Below are 21313 nucleotides of genomic sequence, written 5' to 3' on the forward strand. Positions count from 1 at the left end.
GAAAAGAAAAAAATGACAAAAAGCAAATTTTAAAGAAAATTAGTGAATAACGAGACAAAGGGAAAGCTTAGTTTGAAACCAAAGAACCCTTTGCTATCATTGTTTTATTGATGAGGAACTAGGCTATAATTAAATAGGTATCAGAATTAAGATGATGATATTTCCTGTAGATTCTTGGTTCAGGTATGCGAAATGCTTTGCTTTGCTTTCCTTTTTTTTTTTTTTTGAGACAGGGTCTCACTATGTAGTTGAGACTGACCTGGAACTCACTATGTAGCCCAGGTTGTTCTTGAACTCACCGCAATCCTGCCTCAGCCTCCTGAGTGCTGGGATTACAGGCGTGCGCCACCTTGCCCAGCCCACCAAATGGTTTCATAGCATGTATCTATTAACTTCATTTTATTTCACCCTTCCTGTCTTTGTTAATTTTGAAGCATTACACTAATACAAAATAGTTGTCAAAGTAAACTGTATTTCTTTTCTTTTTTCTTTTTCTTTTTTTTTAGTAGTCAGCTTTTAAAGTTGATTTTGAAGACTAGCAGCACATTTAAATGATGGAAGATAACAAAATACAGTACATCTTAAAAATACATTTTTAAACTTTTTTAAAGCTGTTTCTTTTAATACTAGCAGCTTTATTTAATGCTATTTTAGGTGCCAAATTCTGCTTATTGAAATAATTTATCCTTGTATTTTCTGGTAATACAGTTAGAACTGATTTTTTTTAAAGGAAAAGAAACAGTGAAATGTGAACCTTCTCTCAAACTAGTTATTTAATCTTACAGACATTTTCTAAAGAATCATTTTTCTTATATGTAAGGTTAAATGATTGGCAGGGCCCATTACAACTCTGAATTACTGTGATTATGACCAAGACAGAAGTAGAAAAGTCATATATATGTTTTGATGTTAGCAGTTGTACTTAGACCTCATTTTTTCCCCCCAAAGCTGGAAAAAGTAATAGGAAATTAGAAACGCTATAGGAATAATCACTGTAAAAAATTTAGACATTTGGCTTAGAAGGAACGGTCATTTGAAGGGCATACTTTGAGTATATTTTGCCCAATGTATGTATATTACTTGGCCTTTTTTCAAATAAATTATTTTATTGGCGATCGACATGGTTCATACACTCTGCTGAAGATCAGTAACTTCATCTCCACTAGAAGAGTAGTGGTGTAAAGTTGACTAGTTTCAATGAGTGTGGCAAAAGATTTGAAAGAAACTAGGTGTCTTTTTTTTTGGTGACGCTTATGGGCAGCCTCAGCTATGACCAAGTCTCATTATATGTACCTTGATTAGGTATTAAAACTTTTATGAAAACTTTTTCTTTGATTAAAGTCTTCACTAGCAGTTGAAATCTAGTCTTTCAAGGAATGTTTGCATAACCTAACAAAAATGCTTTGAGTATTCTGTACCACAGGAGTAGAAATCAGTCACTGAAGTAGGCTTCCAGGGTGTGAAGTTAGAGGATACTGCTACATTGTCTCTGTTTATAGAAGAGTAATTCCTTAGTTTTTGCAACATTTTTTCAAATTTAAATTGCCATTGAAGTAAATGGACAAAACTATAGTTTTTAAGTTTTGTAGTAGCGAAGAATTTAGGTATTGTAAACTCTTGATTATAACAGAGTTTAATTGCCTAATTATATTGTTAAGTTCTTCTCGTTTCAGTCAAACTCAGCGAAGTCCTCACGTATTTTATCGCCATGACTTAATCAATCAACTTCAGCACAATCATGCCCTAGTTACTTTGGTAGCAGAAAACCTTGCAACTTACATGGAAAGCATGAGACTCTACGCTAGAGGTAAGTATTATAAGATAAATTGAACTATGGAAATACGGTAATAATGATCTCTTTGCATTGATTCCTTAGGAATGACACATTTTAAAAGATAGAAGGTAGTTGATTCTGTGAATTGTGTTCTTATGGGCTTAATATCTACTTTTACTCCCAGATCTTGTACAGCCTAAACTCCAGTCTAGCATTCAAGGGTCTTGGCTCAGTGCTTGCTTTCCCCATGCTTCCTTGTTAAGTTGATTGCCTTTTCTTCCCTGATTAGTCTGTCTTTGGTTGTTGCCTTCCCAGGTATGTATTTGTTTCCAACCTTTATCTTCCTGCGTACTACCACCTGTAGCTTGTCAAAGTTTTAAGTCCGTTCTTGCATGTAGTTCTTTAACAGTCCTGTCTGTTTGTAAGTGCTTCAGACTTAGTGAATTAAATATTTATGAATTAAGAAATGGAAGACTATAGAAATCCAGATTTTTGTATATTTTGAAAGTTTAAACATACTGGGGTGATTTTACTGGAAGTCAACACATGATTGATTGATTGATTGATTGATTGATTGATTGATTTGGTACTGGGGATCGAACTTGGACCTTGCACTTGGGAGGCAGGTGGTGGCACCACTGAATTAAATCCCCAGCCCAACACACAATTTTTAAATGCTTGCCATATGTGGATCCCTGTGTCGGTTCTTTTGCCTTTTAACAATTGTGTCAGAATCTGTATGCTGAAGTTTAGATGGATACTTACTACACGGTCTTCTTTGTCATACACCAGTTTTATAGTTTCCCCTTACCCACCTTGTCCATATTGTAATCTCATGTTTGTTTCCAGAGCCATAGACAAGAGAAGTTTATATTAGTATTAGAGAGAGAATTGAACATATCAGTTATTAAACATGTCATTCATTTAACATGTTATATTTGTGATCTACAAAACAAGTAAGTGTGTATTTAAAAACGAAGATACTTGCACTTCTCATTTGAGGAGCAGAGTAGATTCTTGCTGTTGTAGAATAAAATTCCATGATGCTTATAATCACTAGATTTTTGTTTAAAACTTAAATCCAGATAACCATAAAGAAAGAATTAAGCATTTCTTTAGCCCTTGTGATTTTATTGACTCTTTTCTTTCACTTTTCCTTTTGGGACAACTGAGTCCTAATAGGTAATAATTTGTAGAGCTAGACAAGCAGTCTGAGCAGCAGGCAGCTGGCAGGCACCAGACAACAATCTTTTATCATTTCAGTCCTAGGATCCTAAGCAGCAGGATAGATCAGTGGAGGCAATACAGGCATGCAAGCCAGGCTATGGTGGTACACACCTATAATCCCAGTGCTCAGAGGGTCTGCAGAGGCAGGAGGATTGCTGAGTTCCAGGCCAGCCTAGGTTACGTAGTGAGTTCAAGGTCAGCCTGAACCACATAGTGGAACCCTGTCTCGTGCACAGACACACCACACAAGACATGCAACATGGGATATATGTTCTATACCAAAGGAAACCATAATTAGAGAAATAAGAGGTTCATATGTAGTGTACATAAACACCTCAACATTGGGGCTCAGTTTAACATAACTCAGACTGTTAAAATTTCATTTCCTTTGTGGTACAAAGCCTTCACAGTTGCCAGTGCAGTACTTCCTCCAAAGTGGAAGTGTATAAATTATGTGCACTTCAGTGCTTTTTTTTTTTTTTTTTTTTTTTAACTTGTAGTGGTGTTTCATTTTATTGTCAGATTTGGGACATTAGTATTTGGCACTTTAGAGACAGTACGTGTGCAGTTGTACCTCTGTTTTTTGGTACCAGGAATCGAACGCAGACACTTGCCAGACAGGCACTGTGATTTTCTTTTCCTTTTTTAAAAGGAAGGGTCTCACTATGTAGTTCAGACTGGTCTTGAACTCATAGTGATTCTCCTGCCTTAGTCTCCTATGTGCTGGGATTGCAGGTGTGTGCCACAACACCTGGCTTTCTTTATTTATATCGTTTGAATCTACAGAAAGTAAGAGATGTGACGCCGCCATAGTCAAATAGCCTAGATTTGAATGAAGTATGATTCAACATATATTTAGGTGTTTGATGTTCTGGAAGCGATTTATGCTATAACAGTGTGTGGCACACAGTACACACTTGATTTGTGTGCTATTAATATTTTCCTCTACATTCTCACTTCTTTAATTTATTAACACTGCTCTAATTCTGATCACCATGTAGATATTTAAATGTGGGGAGGCTAGTTTTTCTTTTCTTTTTTTTTTTTCCCTTCTCCTGGTACTGGTAATTGAACTCAGGACTTTGCACTTGTCAGGCAGGTGCGGTGCCACTGAACTATATCCATGGCCCAAGGGAATAGTTTTTTAAACTAGTGAAATTCTATTAAATTTTTCACAACACTAAATTACTTCTGTTGTAACATTGTTCATTAACATTTCTGGATTTTTAATTCTACAGTAAATTATGTTTTGTTTTTGTTTTTTGCCTCTGCATAAGCAAAGTGTTGTCTGAATCTCATTAGGTATGAGGTATACCATTCAGCAGGGTAATAACAAGCTTCCACAGCTCACTGATAGTCTTGATTTCAGATAACCATTTCTTTTTTTTAGACTTTTTTTTTCTTTTTATTGAGTTTATTGGTACATTCTAGGTATACAATACAGTTTCAGATAACCATTTCACCAATATTAAGTATTTGTTCTGCCCACATTTCCTCTCCACTAGCATCATTAGCTTTGGGGAAAAAATATTTCCTCAGAATGGTCAGCTGATTCCACCACCTGCTTTAGTGTTACTTAGATGAAAAATTTTCTCCAATGTTTGCTTTTAAGTTCATACTAGTGCTTTCATACACTAGTGCTTACTGATTATTCTTTAGAGTTTTTCATATGGATACTGTCTTGGTTAACTTTTCTTATTGCTGAAACAAAATACCCGGCACCCAAACTTTGAAGAAAAGGTTTATTTCAACTCAAAAGTTTGTAGAGGTTTTGGTCTATAATCAGCAGGCTCCAAGGCAGAGTGGCATGGCAGAAGAGCATCAATGAGGAGAAATAGTCCATATCACACAGGCAGGACACAGCCGAGCAGCATGCAACAGCAGCCTGCCTTTCCCTTTTATCTCTTCCAGCCTACCTGCCTTTTTTGGGTGGTACCACCTACACCCTGAGTGGGGCGCCCTTAATCCCCATGTCATACACCCTAGATCCAGCCACCTCTGAAAAACCCCACACATGACCACATGAGGCTTTTGGAGGACATCTAGATATAAGCCATAACAGATACAATAAAGTATAAACCATCTTATGGTTGTTACTCAAGTTTTTATAGCTCTCTGGCAGTCGTTGTACTACCATCTGTTCTAGGCAGATGTGACCAAGAGGTGTGAGAATACCCAACTAAGCACCTGCTAATAGGGTGAAGCTTTATTCCAGGCATTGCAGGCTGAGAACAGTGGAGATCTGGTTTCCCCCCCCCCACCTCCGCTTGTTCCTAGGGTGCAAATTCCCAGTCAGGGGCAAGTCTGGGAAAAAATAAGAGTGGTTTCCTCTTCACCTCCATACCAGTACCTGTTCATAAGACAGGGATGTCCTGGAAGAAGCTGGCTGCTGTCCTGCCTTGTGGCTCCTGTACCAGTGGTATGGATATTCTCCCAGAGGATGAGAGAAGCTGTGAGACGAAGGACTCAGCTTTATGCTTAAAAGGGACTCTTTGGACCAGAGCATGCCATGCCTCAGGGTGTTACCAAAACAAGTGGACATTTTGTTGAACAGTTAAGATGCTATTTGTAGTTCCCTTGTACTGTAGAAGTCCCAAAGGAAATTGGGGAAAAATAAATGACATTAGTGGTGCAGTCTGCGGAAAAGAAATGGAAGGCTTGAACACTAAACCAACTAGACCTAACATATCTACAAAACATTCCACCCAATAATAGTAGAAACCACCAAAAGTATATGATCATCTGTAGATGCAGAAAATACATTTGGCAAAAATTTATACTGTTTCATTTTTATAAAAACACTCAAGCCAGGAATAGAGGGGAATTTCTTCAACCTAATCCGGGGGTATTTCAACTCACAGGTACTACTCAATGGTAAAAGATTGGTTGCTTTCCCCTAGGTCTAGGACAAGAAATGAGGCAAGGTTGTCTCTTCTAGCCATTTGTACTTAACATTCTACATGAAATTCTAGTTGGGGTAACTAGACAAGAAAAAGGAGTTTGAAAGCTTCTCAATTAGGTTAGATTAATGTCTTGATTACAGTAGCATCCAAAAGCATACAATACTTAAAGAATAACTTTAACCAAAGGAGTACAAAACTTGTTACCAATGACTATAAAAACATTTAAAGGTCTAAATAAATGTAAAGACACTTGTATTCACAGAGTAGAAGACTAACACTGTTAAAATAATGCTGTGATTTTAATATGTTCTTCAAAGTCTATAAGTTGGAAATGGAATCCCCAAAACAAGAGCTTTGGGAAGTGGAGCCAAATGATTGATTAGGCCATGTAGATTAGTGTCATTGAGAGAGTAGATTATTTTGAGAGTGAGCTTATTGTAAAATTTCAGTCTCTCTTGCTGTCCCACCTTTCACCATGGTATCACACAGCAAGACCTTTTCACCAGATGCAGGCCCTTCAGCATTGGAGTGTAAGGAAAGTACATCTTATCTACACAGTCTCAAGTATTTTGTCATAGCACAGAATAGATGATAATCTTTTTATCTGCAGATTCAACATAATTCCTATAAGAACCCCCAACTTGCTTTATTTTCCTGAATAAATTGGCAAAGCTGATTCTGTTGAACTTAATTAATGTAGATATTCAAAGGGTTCAGACAGCCAGAATAATTTTGATAAAAACCACAATTGGCTGACTCTTACATCCTGATTTCCAAATTTACTATAAAGCAACATTAATAAGACAGTGGGGGTTGTGGATTTAACTCAGTGGTTTCACTGCTTGCCTGGCAAGTGCAAGGTCCTGAGTTCGATCCTAGGTACCGTTTCAAAAAAGTGGGGAGCTGGCATATAGATGTAATCTATCAATGAAATATAATCGGTCCAGAAATAAACCTTTATTTTTGAGTTTGATAGGGGCGCCAAGAACATACAGTGGAAAATGAAGAATCTGATTTCATAAATGTTTCTGGAACCACTGGATGGTCACATCTTTTAAGAATCCTATTGGTGAGCTGGGGATGTGGCTCAGTGGCATTGTGCCTGCCTGGCAAGTGCAAGGTCCTGTCCTGAGTTTGATCCCTGGTACCAAGAAAAAGAAAACCAAAGAATCGTATTTGATCTTCCACCTCACACCATGGGTAAAGAATTAACTGAAAATGAATCTTAGGCAGTTAAGAACCGAAAATTTAGTACTGTACTGTTTTTTTTTTTTTTTTGTACCTGGAATTGAACTTGGGACCTTAGGCTTGTGAGGCAGGCAGTGGAACCACTGAGCTAATAAATCCCCAGCCCAGTACTGTACTCTAGTTAGGGAAAGCAAAAACAGTTGGGAATACCCAAGGTAGAAGGGTGGTAAATTGGACTCTTATCAGACTTAAAACTTAAGCTACAAATGTAAACAGTAGCAAGAAAGTGAAAAGACAACCCAAGAATGGGAGAAAATGTTTGTAAAGCATATCTATAAGCTTGGATCCAGAATATATAGAGACCTTTACCACTCCATATGAATAAAGGACAAAAATTTTTTTTTTAACTGAGGAAATGGGCAAAGAATCTGAATAGTAATTTCTCCAGAGATAATACAGATGGCCAATAAACACTTGAAAATCTGGCTTATATTATTAGTTTATTAGGGAATTGCAGATGAAAACCATAGGAAGATACTCTGTTTCACACCTACTGAGATGACATGACAATAGAAGTGTTGGTGAAGATGTAGAGACTTTAATACATTGCTTATGGAATTGTACAGTGGTGCTGCCACCTTTCCAAAGGGATTGGTAGTTCCTCAAAAATACTAGTTTACCATCCCCAGTTATATACTTTGGGTAAAATGGGAACATAAATGCATGCAAAAACTTGTGCATAAATATTCATAACAGCCAAAAATGGAAGCACCCTAAATGTCTGTTGAGTGAATAAGCAAGATATGTCTCTGTCTATGCAATGAAGTGCTACTCATCATTTACAAAGATAATATACAGTATGGCTCACAACATGTATGAACCTTGAACATATGCTAAGTAGGAAATGCTGAAAAAAGACCACATATTACCTGGTTTATATTGGTATGAAATGGTCTCAGACAGACCAAGGGCTGGGGGTAGGGATTATAGAGGGGAATGATTTGTACACTCCCCTTCCCCCGTGGTTCTGGGGATCAAACTCAAGACCTTGCACTGCCAAGGCATGCGTGGTGCCACTGAGCTAAATCCCTAGCTCAGTACAGTTTCTATTTGAGGTGATGAAAAATGTAAACATAGACTGTGATGATAATTACCCCACTCTACTAAGAACGTTTGAGTTTTAAGCCAGGTGTGATGGTTCATGCCTATAATCTCAGCTGCTTGGGAGACAGGCTGAAGGATTGTTTGTTTGAGGATGGGGTGGAAAACTCAGTAAGATGCTGTATCAGAGCTGGGGATTTAGCTCAGTGGTTCTGCCACCTGCCTCTCAAGCAAAAGGACCCAAGTTTGATCCCCAGTACCAAAACCAAAAACAAAGAAAGACGCTGTCTCAGAATTTTTTAAAGAGGGTGGAAATGTAGATCAGCACTAGTGCATTTGCCTACCATCCTTGGATTTGATCCCCTGTAGTACTGTAGAATTGTATTTCAATAAAGTTTCTTTTTTCAAATAAGCAAACTTTTTTCCTTTTTGTGGTACTGGGAATTGAACAGAGAGCTCTGAGCTACCTCTTCTGCCGTTTTATTTTATGAGATCTTGCTAAGTTGCTCAGACTGGCCTTGAATTTACAGCCCTCCTACCTCAACCTTCTGAGTAGCTGGGATTACAGGTGTGTGGGTGAACTTCCTCTTTTATAATGAGCTCTGAAATGGGCCCTAGACAGTCTGCTGAGCAGAACCAGTTCATGTTTGTCTCAGCCATGAAGCCGTCTCTTCACACCTCTATTCAAAGACATTTGAGTTAATCTTGTCTAAATTCCTTTTGCCATTTTCAGTGGGGTATGAGGCACCTAAACATCTAAGTCAAAAATGGGTCATCTTCCTTGTTTGACTGTTAACAAATCAAGATAATTCAAACTGAATGTTTGTGGTGAAAACTGCCAGGCATATTATGTTTCTTGTTTAATAGCCTGAAAGCTTCTCTATAATGAGAAGACCTCTTCATTCCTATTTAGCACTGAGGGACCACCTTATGTCATGATTATTGTGTGTGGCTTTCATTGAATGTTTCTAAAGTTCTATCCTGTATCTGGGGTGTTGGTAATTAAATGTTGAAAAGGGAGTACGGGTTGCTAAAACTAGCAGGTATAAATCATAACTTTATAGAGAAGAAACCTGGTAGAACCACTTTGCCTGTGTAATCAGTTGACATTGTGATTATTACTGTGAAAGACAGTGTCACTGTTGCGGTATTTGTTGCCAGAATGCTATATCCTGAATCTAATTATGAGGAAGCATTGTAGCCACCCAAATAGAGTGACATTTGACAAAATTGGTTTCTAGTTATCAAAAGGGTCAAACAAAAAAGATGATGAATTCTCCACATTAAAAAATAAAAAGACAAGCCAGTTGTGGCACACGCCTATAATCTCAGCACTCGGGAGACTGAAGCAGGAGGATTGCCCAAAGTTCAAGGCCAGCCTGAGCTACATAATGAATTCAAGGCAAGCCTGAACTACAAAGGGAGATTCTGTCTTTAAATAAATAAATAAACAGAAATGACAAATGCAGTATATATTTAATTTTGGACTTGGAGAAAAGAAAGAATAAAAGGACTTTATTATGAAAATTAAAATTGAAACTGGACCTAGTTCAAGCCCTGGTACCAAAAAAAAAAATGAAACTGGAATGTAAACTTTGGGTTCAATCCTTGGTTCTCTAAAAGGGTGGGGTGGATAGTTGATAATGTCTCAAACTATTTTGGTTGTCTAAACTTTGGGGGAGCGCAAGGATACTATTGGGAAGAATCTTAGGATGCTGCTAAACGTCCTACAGTGCAGAGTACAGTCCCCTATGACAAAGAATTCTCTGTCCTAAAATGTCAATAGTAGGGCTGGGGATTTAGCTCAGTGCTGCTGCCACCTGCCTTGCAGGCACAAAGACCCAAGTTGGATCCCCGGTACCAAAAAAAAACAACAAAATGTCAGTAGTATGCAATTGAGAAAACTTGGAGTAAGTGTTGTCTCAGTGCTAGCTTATTTGGAAATACAGTAAGTACTCATTCCAATATTGAGGTGTAAAAGGATATGCATCCAATTCACCCTCAAATAGTTTAGAAAATTTACACGTGTATTTTTTTACATGGCAGCTAATGAAGCAAATGGAACAAGATTAAACAGTTGGTGAATGTGTGTAAAGATTATAAGAAGATCCTTCTGTTTTTAACTTGTTTGAAACTTAAAATTGAAAGTTTCCCCTAAAAATTGGCCAAGTGAAGCTGCGTATAAACCACCAGTATTAAAAGTACCTCCCCAATGAAGTCCAGTGATTAGTCAGATACATTAAGACCAGTGGTGTAAAAGAAAAATTTTACATAGTAGAATAGAATTTTCAGTTTCTGAAAAGAACCTCTTAAAAGTAGTGCAAGTCATGAGCCCTGAATGAAATTGACTTTCATGGAAATAGACAATGTGTATTTATAAGTGCTGCTTTGTATCATTTTATATCATATGTAAAAACTGAACTTAAAATGAACCTAAGGGAATTAACTAAAAATATAATACTTATAAGAAAATAGGACTTCAACACACTTAAGACTATTGGCAGATATTTATGTCAATAGGAAATATTTGCTCTTAATATATAGGACTTCTTTCTTCACTAAAACATTAAAACCATATTTTTCCAGACATTGTAAGTGTCTGATCTTTGCAACATGTCAAGATTTTGTTCAGAAAAAAACCTGTCTTCAAGACAGTTCTTGTGTTATTTCTAGAAGGCCTCAGATAACTAGAATTCATTGGCAGTGGTATACATATTATAAACCCAGGGTCTGCCATAGAAATATCAGTAACTAATGCTAAAGAGAAATAACTCATTTCTGGGTATTTTTAACATTATGTTGCTGATTATTGAATGGTGAGTTGGTCATGTAGAATAGTATCTTCTGTTAATCTAACTTCCTAAGTATAAATTAGTAATATAATTTTTTATACTAGCGTAACTTTTCCACAAATATACTTTCTGTGTATCAAGCAGAAACTGAAGAAAAATTCCTTTTGTCTCAGTTGCCATATTTACAGACCATTCAGGTCAGTGTTCGGCTGCAATCATAAATTGCTTCATTGTGTATGATGATGGAGTAATTATTTTCGATGGCATATTTAACATAGCATTTTCTTTTGGTTATATAAAAGTAAAGTTTATTTTTAAGAGAACAATAGGAGATGAGTAGGAACCACAAATTATTGAACTACCAATTATTCATAGATTTCAGGTTGCCTTCTTCTGAAAAGGAATAATGACTTTCTGACAGTTCCTTTGGTTGAAATCAGCCGTGATGTGGGTATCTATCTGTGTATAATGCATAATTTTTCTTAATTTTCAGACCACGAAGACTATGACCCACAAACTGTGAGGCTGGGAAGTAGATATAGTCATGTTCAAGAAGTCCAAGAACGGCTTAACTTCCTTAGGTTTGTTTTATATAATTAGTATTGCTCTCTTTAAGATACATATGAGGAACGCAGAGTGCATGTGCCATATAGCTGGGTCTTAACTGGGTACTCTTTTCTTCATCTGCCTTTTATTTACCCACATAGAATTCATTACCTAAGAGTCATGTATTTTCCTGTGTTTGTCACTAAATACTAAAATTACTGCCTGAGTTTTTTACTTCATAGAAAGGCTGACAAAGACCAGATGAAATTGTGTTAATAACCTCATTTCTGATGAGGATGAGGAAAATAGCTGTATTCCACTAAGCTGAAGTAAAATGTCCCAGGCTGGCTTTGCTATGATAATTTAGCTTTTAATGAATATATTCAAAGATTTTTAGATGACCTTGTTGTTAAAAGTTCATGTGATGACACGTAGCTTATGAATTCAAAAACCATATCGTGCATCAGAGAAATCTGTTCTTGCCGTAAGTGTGCTAACAGAAATGCCCAGATGATCAGCACTTCAGAAAATAGAAATGCTTTTATTATTTTGATACATGTTCCAGAGGCTATTCTTCTGAGCTTTGTTAATTGGCCTTATTTTTATTGAATTCGGCTTATGAGGTTATTTTTGAGTAATTACATAATGGTTTTAATGTGAAAAAAACTCCCACCAAATTTTCGGGAAGGTGACATTTATTTAAAATAAAGTGGTGTTTTGTTTTCAATCACTAGAATAATGGTTGCCTCCCTAGACTGGGAGTCACTGCTATAGAGAGCCAGTATTATTACTATAACAGAAAAGTGGTTTAATTCCCTTTTTTGCCTTATTTAAGTTTGGAATCAAAGGACCTATTGTAATCCCTACTCTATGAGTACTTTATGGTCTGTAGCAATTTACTTAAGGCAAAGGAACCTAATTTTAATTAATTTATATTCAGCCTGTGTATAAAACTTCATATTTACATTTCAGAGCAGCACAGTACAGCTGGCTTAGTCCTATTTGATCAGTAAGAAAACAAGATTCAGATGACTTAAGAGTAGCTTGTTTGAAATAACAGTATGTGATGAAATTATACTTATCACTAAGTCCATGTATGTTCTTCCTGTCAAATGAGTATTTTTTATTTTATTTTATTTTATTTTATTTTATTTTATTTTATTTTATTTTATTTTATTTATTTTTTTGTACCGGGGATTGAACTTGGGTCCTTGCACTTGCAAGGCAGGTGGCCGGACAACTGAGCTAAATCCCTGCCCTACACCAGTAATTTTTCAGACATGGAGCTTTAGGGCTACGAGTAGGTTCTTTGGAGATTTCTCATTAAGCAATGGGAAGTTTCATTCCCATTTCTTCTTTTTCCCCTCCAACAAGTGAAACAACTCTACTTTTTTGTGCATCAGATTTTCAAGGGGGATTTTCACTTGAAGAAAGTTTTTTGCTGTAATTAAAAAATAAAAAGATAAAACATTGAAAGCAGTTGGATTATATTATATTGGACCTCTCTCTCCTTATCTGTAAATTAGAGGTAGGCATGGTTAGATATAACTACATGCTGCAAGTTCCCTTGACCTGAAGGTCAGAAACCCCATGGAAATATTAGATTCTAGTGTTAAGATCCAGAAGTGTTTTAAAATGGAAGGGAACCTACTGAGATTAAGTATGTGAACCATACTTTGTAGCTGGGCATGCAGCACCATTATGTTAACTAAAAGTTATATTAAATTTTTCAGAGCAAAGTGGGGTCTTGCTTTCTGTGTCATTTACACACATGGTAGGGCAGAGTAGGTGGATGAATGCTAAGGGAAATTAGCTAATAAAAGGAAGAGATTGCAATTATAAGTTAACAGTGGAATTTACCTTCATTATTGTTGAATTTTAATGTTCAAACTTACAGTCAAAAAGCTAAAAAGACCCTAAAGAACATTGCTGAATAATAAGCATTCTGTTGATTATTAACATTGTTACCGGGTACTGAGTGATGAAAATAAATCATCAGAAAGTGTTAAAATTGAAGCAATTTTTAACTCATAAATAATGGAGTAGTTACCCATGAAGGTCTGTTAGTTGAGTGCCTCATTTCTAGGTTAATATAAATGGAATGCTAACTCTTTTATTTTAAAATCAAATTACCTCTTAACTACACTTAGAAAATGTCTGGTTTCAAACACTAAAGTATTGTGTTTTACCTCTAATCACCTAGCTGAGTTTCATTGGTCTCATGGTGGATGTCTAGTGTAGGCTTTTGGATGAATTAATACCTCATGTGTTTTTGGTACCAGATAAAATCTTAGAAATAGGTTCTCTTGAAAGAGCTGATATCTTTTTATCTATAGTTAAAATATAATTGTGATAAATGTTTTTTTCATACATATACAGATTGCCTTTCAGAATAAAAATTATGTAAATCTAATTGCTCATTTTTTGTTTTTCCAAGATTTTTATTGAAGGATGGCCAACTGTGGCTATGTGCCCCTCAGGCAAAACAAATATGGAAATGCTTAGCTGAGAATGCGGTTTACCTTTGTGATCGCGAAGCCTGTTTTAAATGGTATTCCAAATTGATGGGGGATGAACCAGACTTAGATCCTGATATTAATAAGGACTTCTTTGAAAGTAATGTGCTTCAGCTTGATCCTTCCCTATTAACTGAAAATGGAATGAAATGTTTTGAGCGATTCTTCAAAGCTGTGAATTGTCGAGAAGGAAAACTAGTAGCAAAAAGGAGAGCCTATATGATGGATGATTTGGAGTTGATAGGATTAGACTATCTTTGGAGGGTAAGTCAAAAGTAGGAACTCTGTAAACATTGTATCTGATGCACTTATTTGAATAGGTAAGGAATTAACAACTTTTCATATAAAGTACATTTGTATTCTGTTCTGATGCTTGTCCCAGGAGTCTAGGGTGATTATTGTTCATCTTTATTTGTCTTACATCATTTGAGAGATACCTTTCTCTTTTGAGCTCCCTCCTACCACTGGTGTTTCTATTGTCTGGGGTTAAAATCCATGTGTTCGGTTACAGATCTTCCATGAATCTCCCATGCAAGTCAATTCACCCTGTAGATCTCTTGTTTCCTTCCCTTCAGTGTAAATTTTAGGTTGCTATTCCATTTGAGGCTAAAATAGCGGGCAAAAGAAAAGACTTTATTTAGAAGGGATTATAAGTATGTCCTTTATTAGCACTGTTTAACTTAGAATATTTATAAATATCTGAGGAAGTATATTTAAGGCTAATCTCTCCATCTTTTATAGTGTTTATATATAGTATTCCTATCTTTGTAAAAACTGCATCTTTCTTTTTCTTCTTTTTTTGGTACCAGGGATTGAACATGGGTCCTTGCACTTGTGAAGCAGGTGGTGGAACCACTGAGCTAAATCCCCAGCTAAAAGGCATAGATAGATGTTTAGTGAGGTATTTTGAATATTTAAAACTTCTAAAAAGTGATTTTCAATGTATTTAAGAGCCATATGGGTTGGTGTAGCGTGTGCTTAGGCATACCTGATGCCCTGAATCTCCAGCACACACACAAAAATTTAATACAGTTAAGTCCCCCTGACTTATGAACCAGTTCCATTCCAGGAGAACATAGGTCTGAATCGATAGGAAGTCCAACAAAGTGAGTCTTACACACCTTTGACACTAATATACAATGTAAAACATGAAAAAAAAACCACAAAAAGTACTGTAAATTATTTTTACTTTTACATGTGCCTTAAAATGATGGATACAGTACAGTATAACTGTAAATAAGCCATTTTACTGTTAAACCATCCATGTCTGGCAGTAAAATATACACCCTGTTTGTTCACCCTTTTCTTCATGTCTTCAAACAGGCTTTTTGCTTTTTCTTACATAAGCATTAACCTGAGTAGAACTCTGATGATGCTGATTGTTGTGCATCCACTCACCAAGAAGTTTCTCCATCTCCTCTATCACTTTACCATGCATTTTTGGGTATTGTTGTTAATTTCATTGGCCCAGCAGACTTCACATGTTCCATAATCTTGTCCTTGTTCTTTAGAATTGTGTCAAGGGTAGAACAATTCATGTTATAAGAACAAGTGTCATCTACCATCTTTTAGCCTCAGTGTAATCTGTCATTTATTTTCACTTTTGTTTCTGTGGTTATTGCATTACACTTCCTAGCAGTCCCCGCAACATCACCACTGCTTTTCTTGATTCTGGACATCCTGGGCTCTGATTGAACACTGTACTACTGTACACTATCACACTGTACAATAAGCACACAGCAGCACAACTGTGACAGTGTCTAGCAGACATGTGAGCTACTTTGCTCTCTGTTTGCAACTGTGAATGTTCATAATGCGAGGTCTGTTCGTATCTGTGAAAGTTTGTAACTTGACTCATTGCAAGGACCTACTGTAGTTGAAACCCTTTTTTAAAATTTATGTAGTCAAAATGTCAACCTAGTTGAACAAAGAAAGCCATTTGTTTTTTGTTCCATATCCCAGTACTTTGACACCTTTCCCTCCCCAACCCTCTTATAGGGATTAGCCTTAAGACACTTCCTGTCTGAGTCCTAGAATTCTGAACATAGTTTGAAAATCACTAATTAATTAGATGAGTAATAAAGATTGTAGGAACTGGGAGTTGAGAAGATAGCCCTTTATGTTAAGCTCATATTTCATAAAGTCTCTTTATTTCCTTGATATTCCTTTAAGTTCCTTGAACACCTCACAACTTGGTTGGCAATATGTTAAAATAAGGTTAAATGATATACTGATCAAGGCATATTTTAGCCTTAGTAAAATGTCTTTCTTAAATTGTTTTACTCAGAGCCTTATGTGTTACATTATTCTTTCTTTTCCATTTCTCTCAATTTTACTTGATTTTAAGTCAAGTTATGATTAAGTTATTGAATAGTGTATTAAAATTAACTGAGGTATGTGGTTGAAGACTATAAATGCCCAACTGAAGCATTTCTTTCTTTTTTTTTTTTTTTAATTAAAGCATTTCTTGAAATGCTTAACACTTTAATCCTTTTGAACCTAGGTCGTGATTCAGAGTAATGATGATATTGCCAGCAGAGCTATAGATCTCCTTAAAGAGATATATACGAATCTTGGTCCAAGGCTGCAGGTCAATCAGGTGAGGATAAATGCACATTAAAACTCAAACATGCCAGGTGCAGTGGCCTGCACCTGTAATCCCAGTTAGTTGGAAGGCTGAGGCAGGAGGATCTCAAATTCGAGGCCAACCGGGGCAATAGCAAAACTGTCTCCAAAATAAGAAAAGATAAGAAAAGGGCTGGTGATATAGTCAGTAGTGGAACACTTGCCTAGCATGGGTTCATTCCGTAATATGACCATAAAAGGAAAAAGTATTAAAATATTTAATCTGTATTTCTCTTACAAAATACCTAAGTGAATCTTCCTTTATTTTAAATATATTACTATATTTTTAACTGGCATAAAGATCCTATTACGAATGCTTTGATACTAGCACCTAAACTTTTAAGGTTCAGTTTTGACTAGTTTATCCTTGTTATTACAACATGATGTGTTTCATCACTATAGACTCTGCTTAAATTTGACTATTACTGGGCCGGGAATTTAGCTCGGTGCCGCCGCCTGCCTCACAAATGCCAGGTTCCGAGTTCAATCCCCAGTATGGGGGGGGGCTGTTATTGAGAGCTACCTTTAAATTACTCATTGCTATCTCTGGTGGGATTAATGTTACATACTTTTGTATTTTAAAGCAACTTGAACTGTGTTCATTTGCCCCATTACTTCAGGTGGTGATCCATGAAGACTTCATTCAGTCTTGCTTTGATCGTTTGAAAGCCTCTTATGACACATTGTGTGTTTTGGATGGTGACAAAGACAGTATTAATTGTGCAAGACAAGAGGCTGTTCGAATGGTTCGAGTATTAACTGTTTTAAGAGAATATATAAATGAGTGTGACAGCGATTATCATGAAGAAAGAACCATTCTACCTATGTCAAGGTTTGTGAATAACTTATCAGGTGGTACAAGTTCTTAATTTGGTGTTTTTTTGACTGACTTTTTTTTTTTAATTATGGATGTATATAGATATAGGGACAGTTAGGAAACCTTTCTTTTTTGAAAATGGTAATATCTCACCCATTAAAAGGACTATTTGTATCTTAACAAAATCTTTTAATAGTTGACATTTCTCCCTCTGGGATCTGATTAAAATTTCAGGTTTTTTTGGCAAGTCATTCTCATTATGTCCAGTTTTCTCTCTTTATTTTTTACATTGACTTTGCTGATTATGTGTCACAGTAATACTATACAGTTAAAGTGTTTTTGTTTTGATGTCGTTCATTCACACTGTTAATAATATAATAGATCAGAGAGTACTGTAATTGGAAAGAACTATTAAAAGCTGCCTTGACAGATATTTTCAAATGGTCTAGTAACATTTTTCTTAAGGTTACACTGTTGAGTAATTCAAATGACATTTATAGTTTAGAGATGTTTATAGAAAATGCCATCAGTTTTGGGGGTTTTTTGTTTTGTTTTGTTTTTTCCAGTTCTATTTGTAATTTTGTTTTTTGTTTTTTGTACCAGGGATCAAACTCGGGACCTTGCACTTGTAAGGCAGGCGGCGGCACCACTGAACTAAACCCCTGGCTTAAGTTCTATTTGTTAACAATGAAATTATATAAAATTGCTCCTTGTATGATTTTTATTTTGTATCTTACCCAAAAGAACTTAATATATTATCATCATAAATATAACTGATGTGATTTTTTTATATTAAGAATTTTTCAGTAAAAAAATATCAGATTTGTGTATGTTCTCAAGGTAAAGTTTCTTTCAGATTTATAAAATAGTGTTTGTAAGTTGGGCTTGTGTGGCAGAAAAATTAGCGCAGTGATACATTTCTGTCTTAATACCTTAAATAGATACCTTTTTCTGAAGATACAAAAGTAGTAATGAAATGTGATGGGCTGAGGATGTAGCCCAGCAGCCCAGCGCTTGCCTGGCAAGTGCAAGGTCCTGAGTTTGATCCCAGTACTAAAAAAAAAATAATGGAATGTGATAATTTTGTTCTGAGGCTTATTTGTAATACAGTTTTTGAAATAAGCAGTTTTAATTTTCAGGATACTGTTATGTATCGTTAATTCACTTCCTCTTGTTTAATTTAAAAAAAAATACTCAATGTTAAATTCCAAGATTTGAAAGTGCTAAATTGATGTTTTCCTTTTCCCCCCACCAGAGCTTTCCGCGGTAAACATCTCTCTTTTATAGTTCGATTTCCAAACCAGGGAAGACAGGTAGATGACTTGGAAGTATGGTCTCATACAAATGATACAATTGGTTCAGTTCGACGATGTATTCTTAATCGCATTAAAGCCAATGTTGCCCATACAAAAATTGAGCTGTTTGTGGGTGGAGAGTTGATAGATCCTGGAGATGATAGAAAGCTGATTGGACAGTTAAACCTTAAAGATAAATCGGTAAGTATTTATAGTAACCGGTTTCTTAACAGAATCCTGAGACTAAATTTCATTTATTCAGTAAAGGCCAATTATTTGATATGTGTTACATTGTTTGGGTTATAACACTAACGGGCATCATGACATCCATAGTATGTCTTTAGAACTCTGGTGGTTATATTAGATAAATCTACGTGGTTATATGGAACAGTACTTCTGAAATATATTTATGAAAGTATAGCATTTGGGGGAGGTTTTTGTTAGTGTGGGCATGTTACTACGGTCTAAGTCTTGTTTCATTACTTTTTCCTTGACTTTGATACTAACACAGTCTGTGGTTTTCAGCTAATTACAGCCAAACTTACACAAATCAGTTCCAATATGCCTTCAAGCCCTGATAGCTCTTCTGATTCCTCAACTGGATCTCCTGGAAACCATGGTAATCATTATAGTGATGGTCCTAATCCTGAAGTGGAAAGCTGTTTACCTGGAGTGGTGAGTAGATTGTGTAGTGAACATCTGTATGCAAGACATTATGCTAGGATCTTTGAGAATTTAAAAAAGTATAGTTGTTTTTTCTTTTCTCTTGAGCTTATAAGTTTAGTGAATCAAAATACCAAGTATATTTACATAGGTAACTGTCACCTTCAGAAGGGATCCCTCTGAAAGGTGATATGTAACTTAATTGAAATTTAAAACAATATTTTCCTATAGATACAGTGTACCTGTGTTTATGTAGAATTAATTACAGCTTAATTTATAGCACTTCAGTATATTAATTTAGAAAAATACCACTTTTTAAAATTAGTATCATAGGGCCAGAGATTTAGCTCAGTGGTTCCACCACCTGCTTCACAAGTGCAAGGTCCCGAGTACGATCTGCGGTACCAAAAATAAAATAAAATAAATAAATTGTGTCATATAATGGATCCTTCCTTTAACAGTATTTAATTTAGATTGCAGAGTGTGGTGGCACACATTTGTAATCTCAGCACTCTAGACATGGGTCAAGATGATCACAAGTTCAAGGCTGCCCTGGACCACATAGTGCGATCCAGTCTCCAAAACAAACAAATATTTATGTTGGGAAATATCTGTTAACTTTCTAATGTTTGTCAGTAAGATAGCTTGTGTCCATTGAATGTGTGACCCCTCCCTTTCATGCTCTCTTCACAAAAATCTTAATGGCAACACCACCATCCACTGTAGTATGGAAAGGATTCAGTTTCCTGCACTAGTTGAATTGGGAACTTAGTAATGGCCATGGCAGTTTTTGTATGTCTGGAGTATAAGTTATATGTATGAGATAATTTAATAAAACAGTAGAGAACTATCACAGAGAAGTAACTATAGGTGTCTTGGATGATGTGTTCAGTCCGCCTCATGAAGGATTTGCAAAAATGAGATGATGAGGAAGGCCAGCCATTTCAGAGTGTTGAAATATCATAAAGTTTGGAAATTAACAAATATATTTGGGGGACCTTTTTGTGGTAATTTACAGGAATCATTTTGTGTATTTTGTATTCTAGATAATGTCACTGCATCCCAGATATATCTCTTTCCTTTGGCAAGTTGCAGACTTAGGTAGCAGCCTAAATATGCCACCTCTTAGAGATGGAGCAAGAGTCCTTATGAAACTTATGCCGCCAGGTAAGAATTTTTGCCTACTCACATTAGAGGAAAATATTGGCAAATTCTTTTTCTAAATCAACTATGTAACAAGAACTGGCTAACTATAGTCCATAGGCCAAATCTATCTCAACACCTGTTTTCCACACTACCCAAGTCCAGTGCCTAATGATGGTTTCTAAAATTTTAAGGGGCAAAAAAAGAGGGGGGATACTAGTTTTTGACACATAAAAATTACAGAAACTAAATTTCAGTGTCTGTAATCAAAGTTTTATTGGTTTCCAGCCACTTATTTATTGGGTACAGCTTTTGTAACACTAGAGCTCAGTAGTTATGGCGGAGACTGTCTAGCTCACAAACTTAAACTACTTAAGTCTTTGGCCCTTTACAAAAAATACTTGCCTCTGCCATGATTTGGATCATGTGTCAGTTATAGCATTCTTTTTATTCCTTAAAAATTACCACTTTCAATTTTAGCTTTTATATATGTATACACAGTCATATCTGTAAACAGTTGTCACTTTTAGATGTATATTGCTTTTCTACTGTGTAGCTCAAAATAGCCTATTCCCACATCTGCTATTTGCTTCAATCTGTATTCAATGTTTACCTTTTCAAGACCATGAAAAGTAGTTCTCTAAATTAATGATAGTTTTTATCCAGGGTTTAATAATTTCTCCTTTTTTATTTTTTTTTATTTTTGATTTATTTTATTTATTT

General features: G+C 35.8%; 1 protein-coding gene across 4 annotated transcripts in view; it reads left to right on the plus strand.

Moving 5' to 3' along the window:
- The window catches only part of Usp9x (ubiquitin specific peptidase 9 X-linked), a 95187-nt gene that overhangs the window by 23322 nt on the left and 50552 nt on the right, over positions 1–21313 (plus strand). For 2 of the 4 annotated variants that reach the window (XM_010636217.3, XM_010636219.3), the window contains exons 13-20: positions 1659–1807; positions 11479–11566; positions 13969–14311; positions 16551–16646; positions 17293–17504; positions 18745–18985; positions 19310–19459; positions 20494–20614. In XM_010636217.3, coding sequence (XP_010634519.1) covers positions 1659–1807; positions 11479–11566; positions 13969–14311; positions 16551–16646; positions 17293–17504; positions 18745–18985; positions 19310–19459; positions 20494–20614 — 1400 coding nt within the window. The remainder of the gene's footprint in view (positions 1–1658; positions 1808–11478; positions 11567–13968; positions 14312–16550; positions 16647–17292; positions 17505–18744; positions 18986–19309; positions 19460–20493; positions 20615–21313) is intronic. The other 2 variants (XM_010636218.3, XM_010636220.3) reach the window with 1 other exon arrangement.

This window comes from Fukomys damarensis, unplaced genomic scaffold (genome assembly GCF_012274545.1).
Source record: "Fukomys damarensis isolate Sample0158 unplaced genomic scaffold, DMR_v1.0_HiC HiC_scaffold_39, whole genome shotgun sequence".
NCBI classification, from domain to species: domain Eukaryota; kingdom Metazoa; phylum Chordata; class Mammalia; order Rodentia; family Bathyergidae; genus Fukomys; species Fukomys damarensis.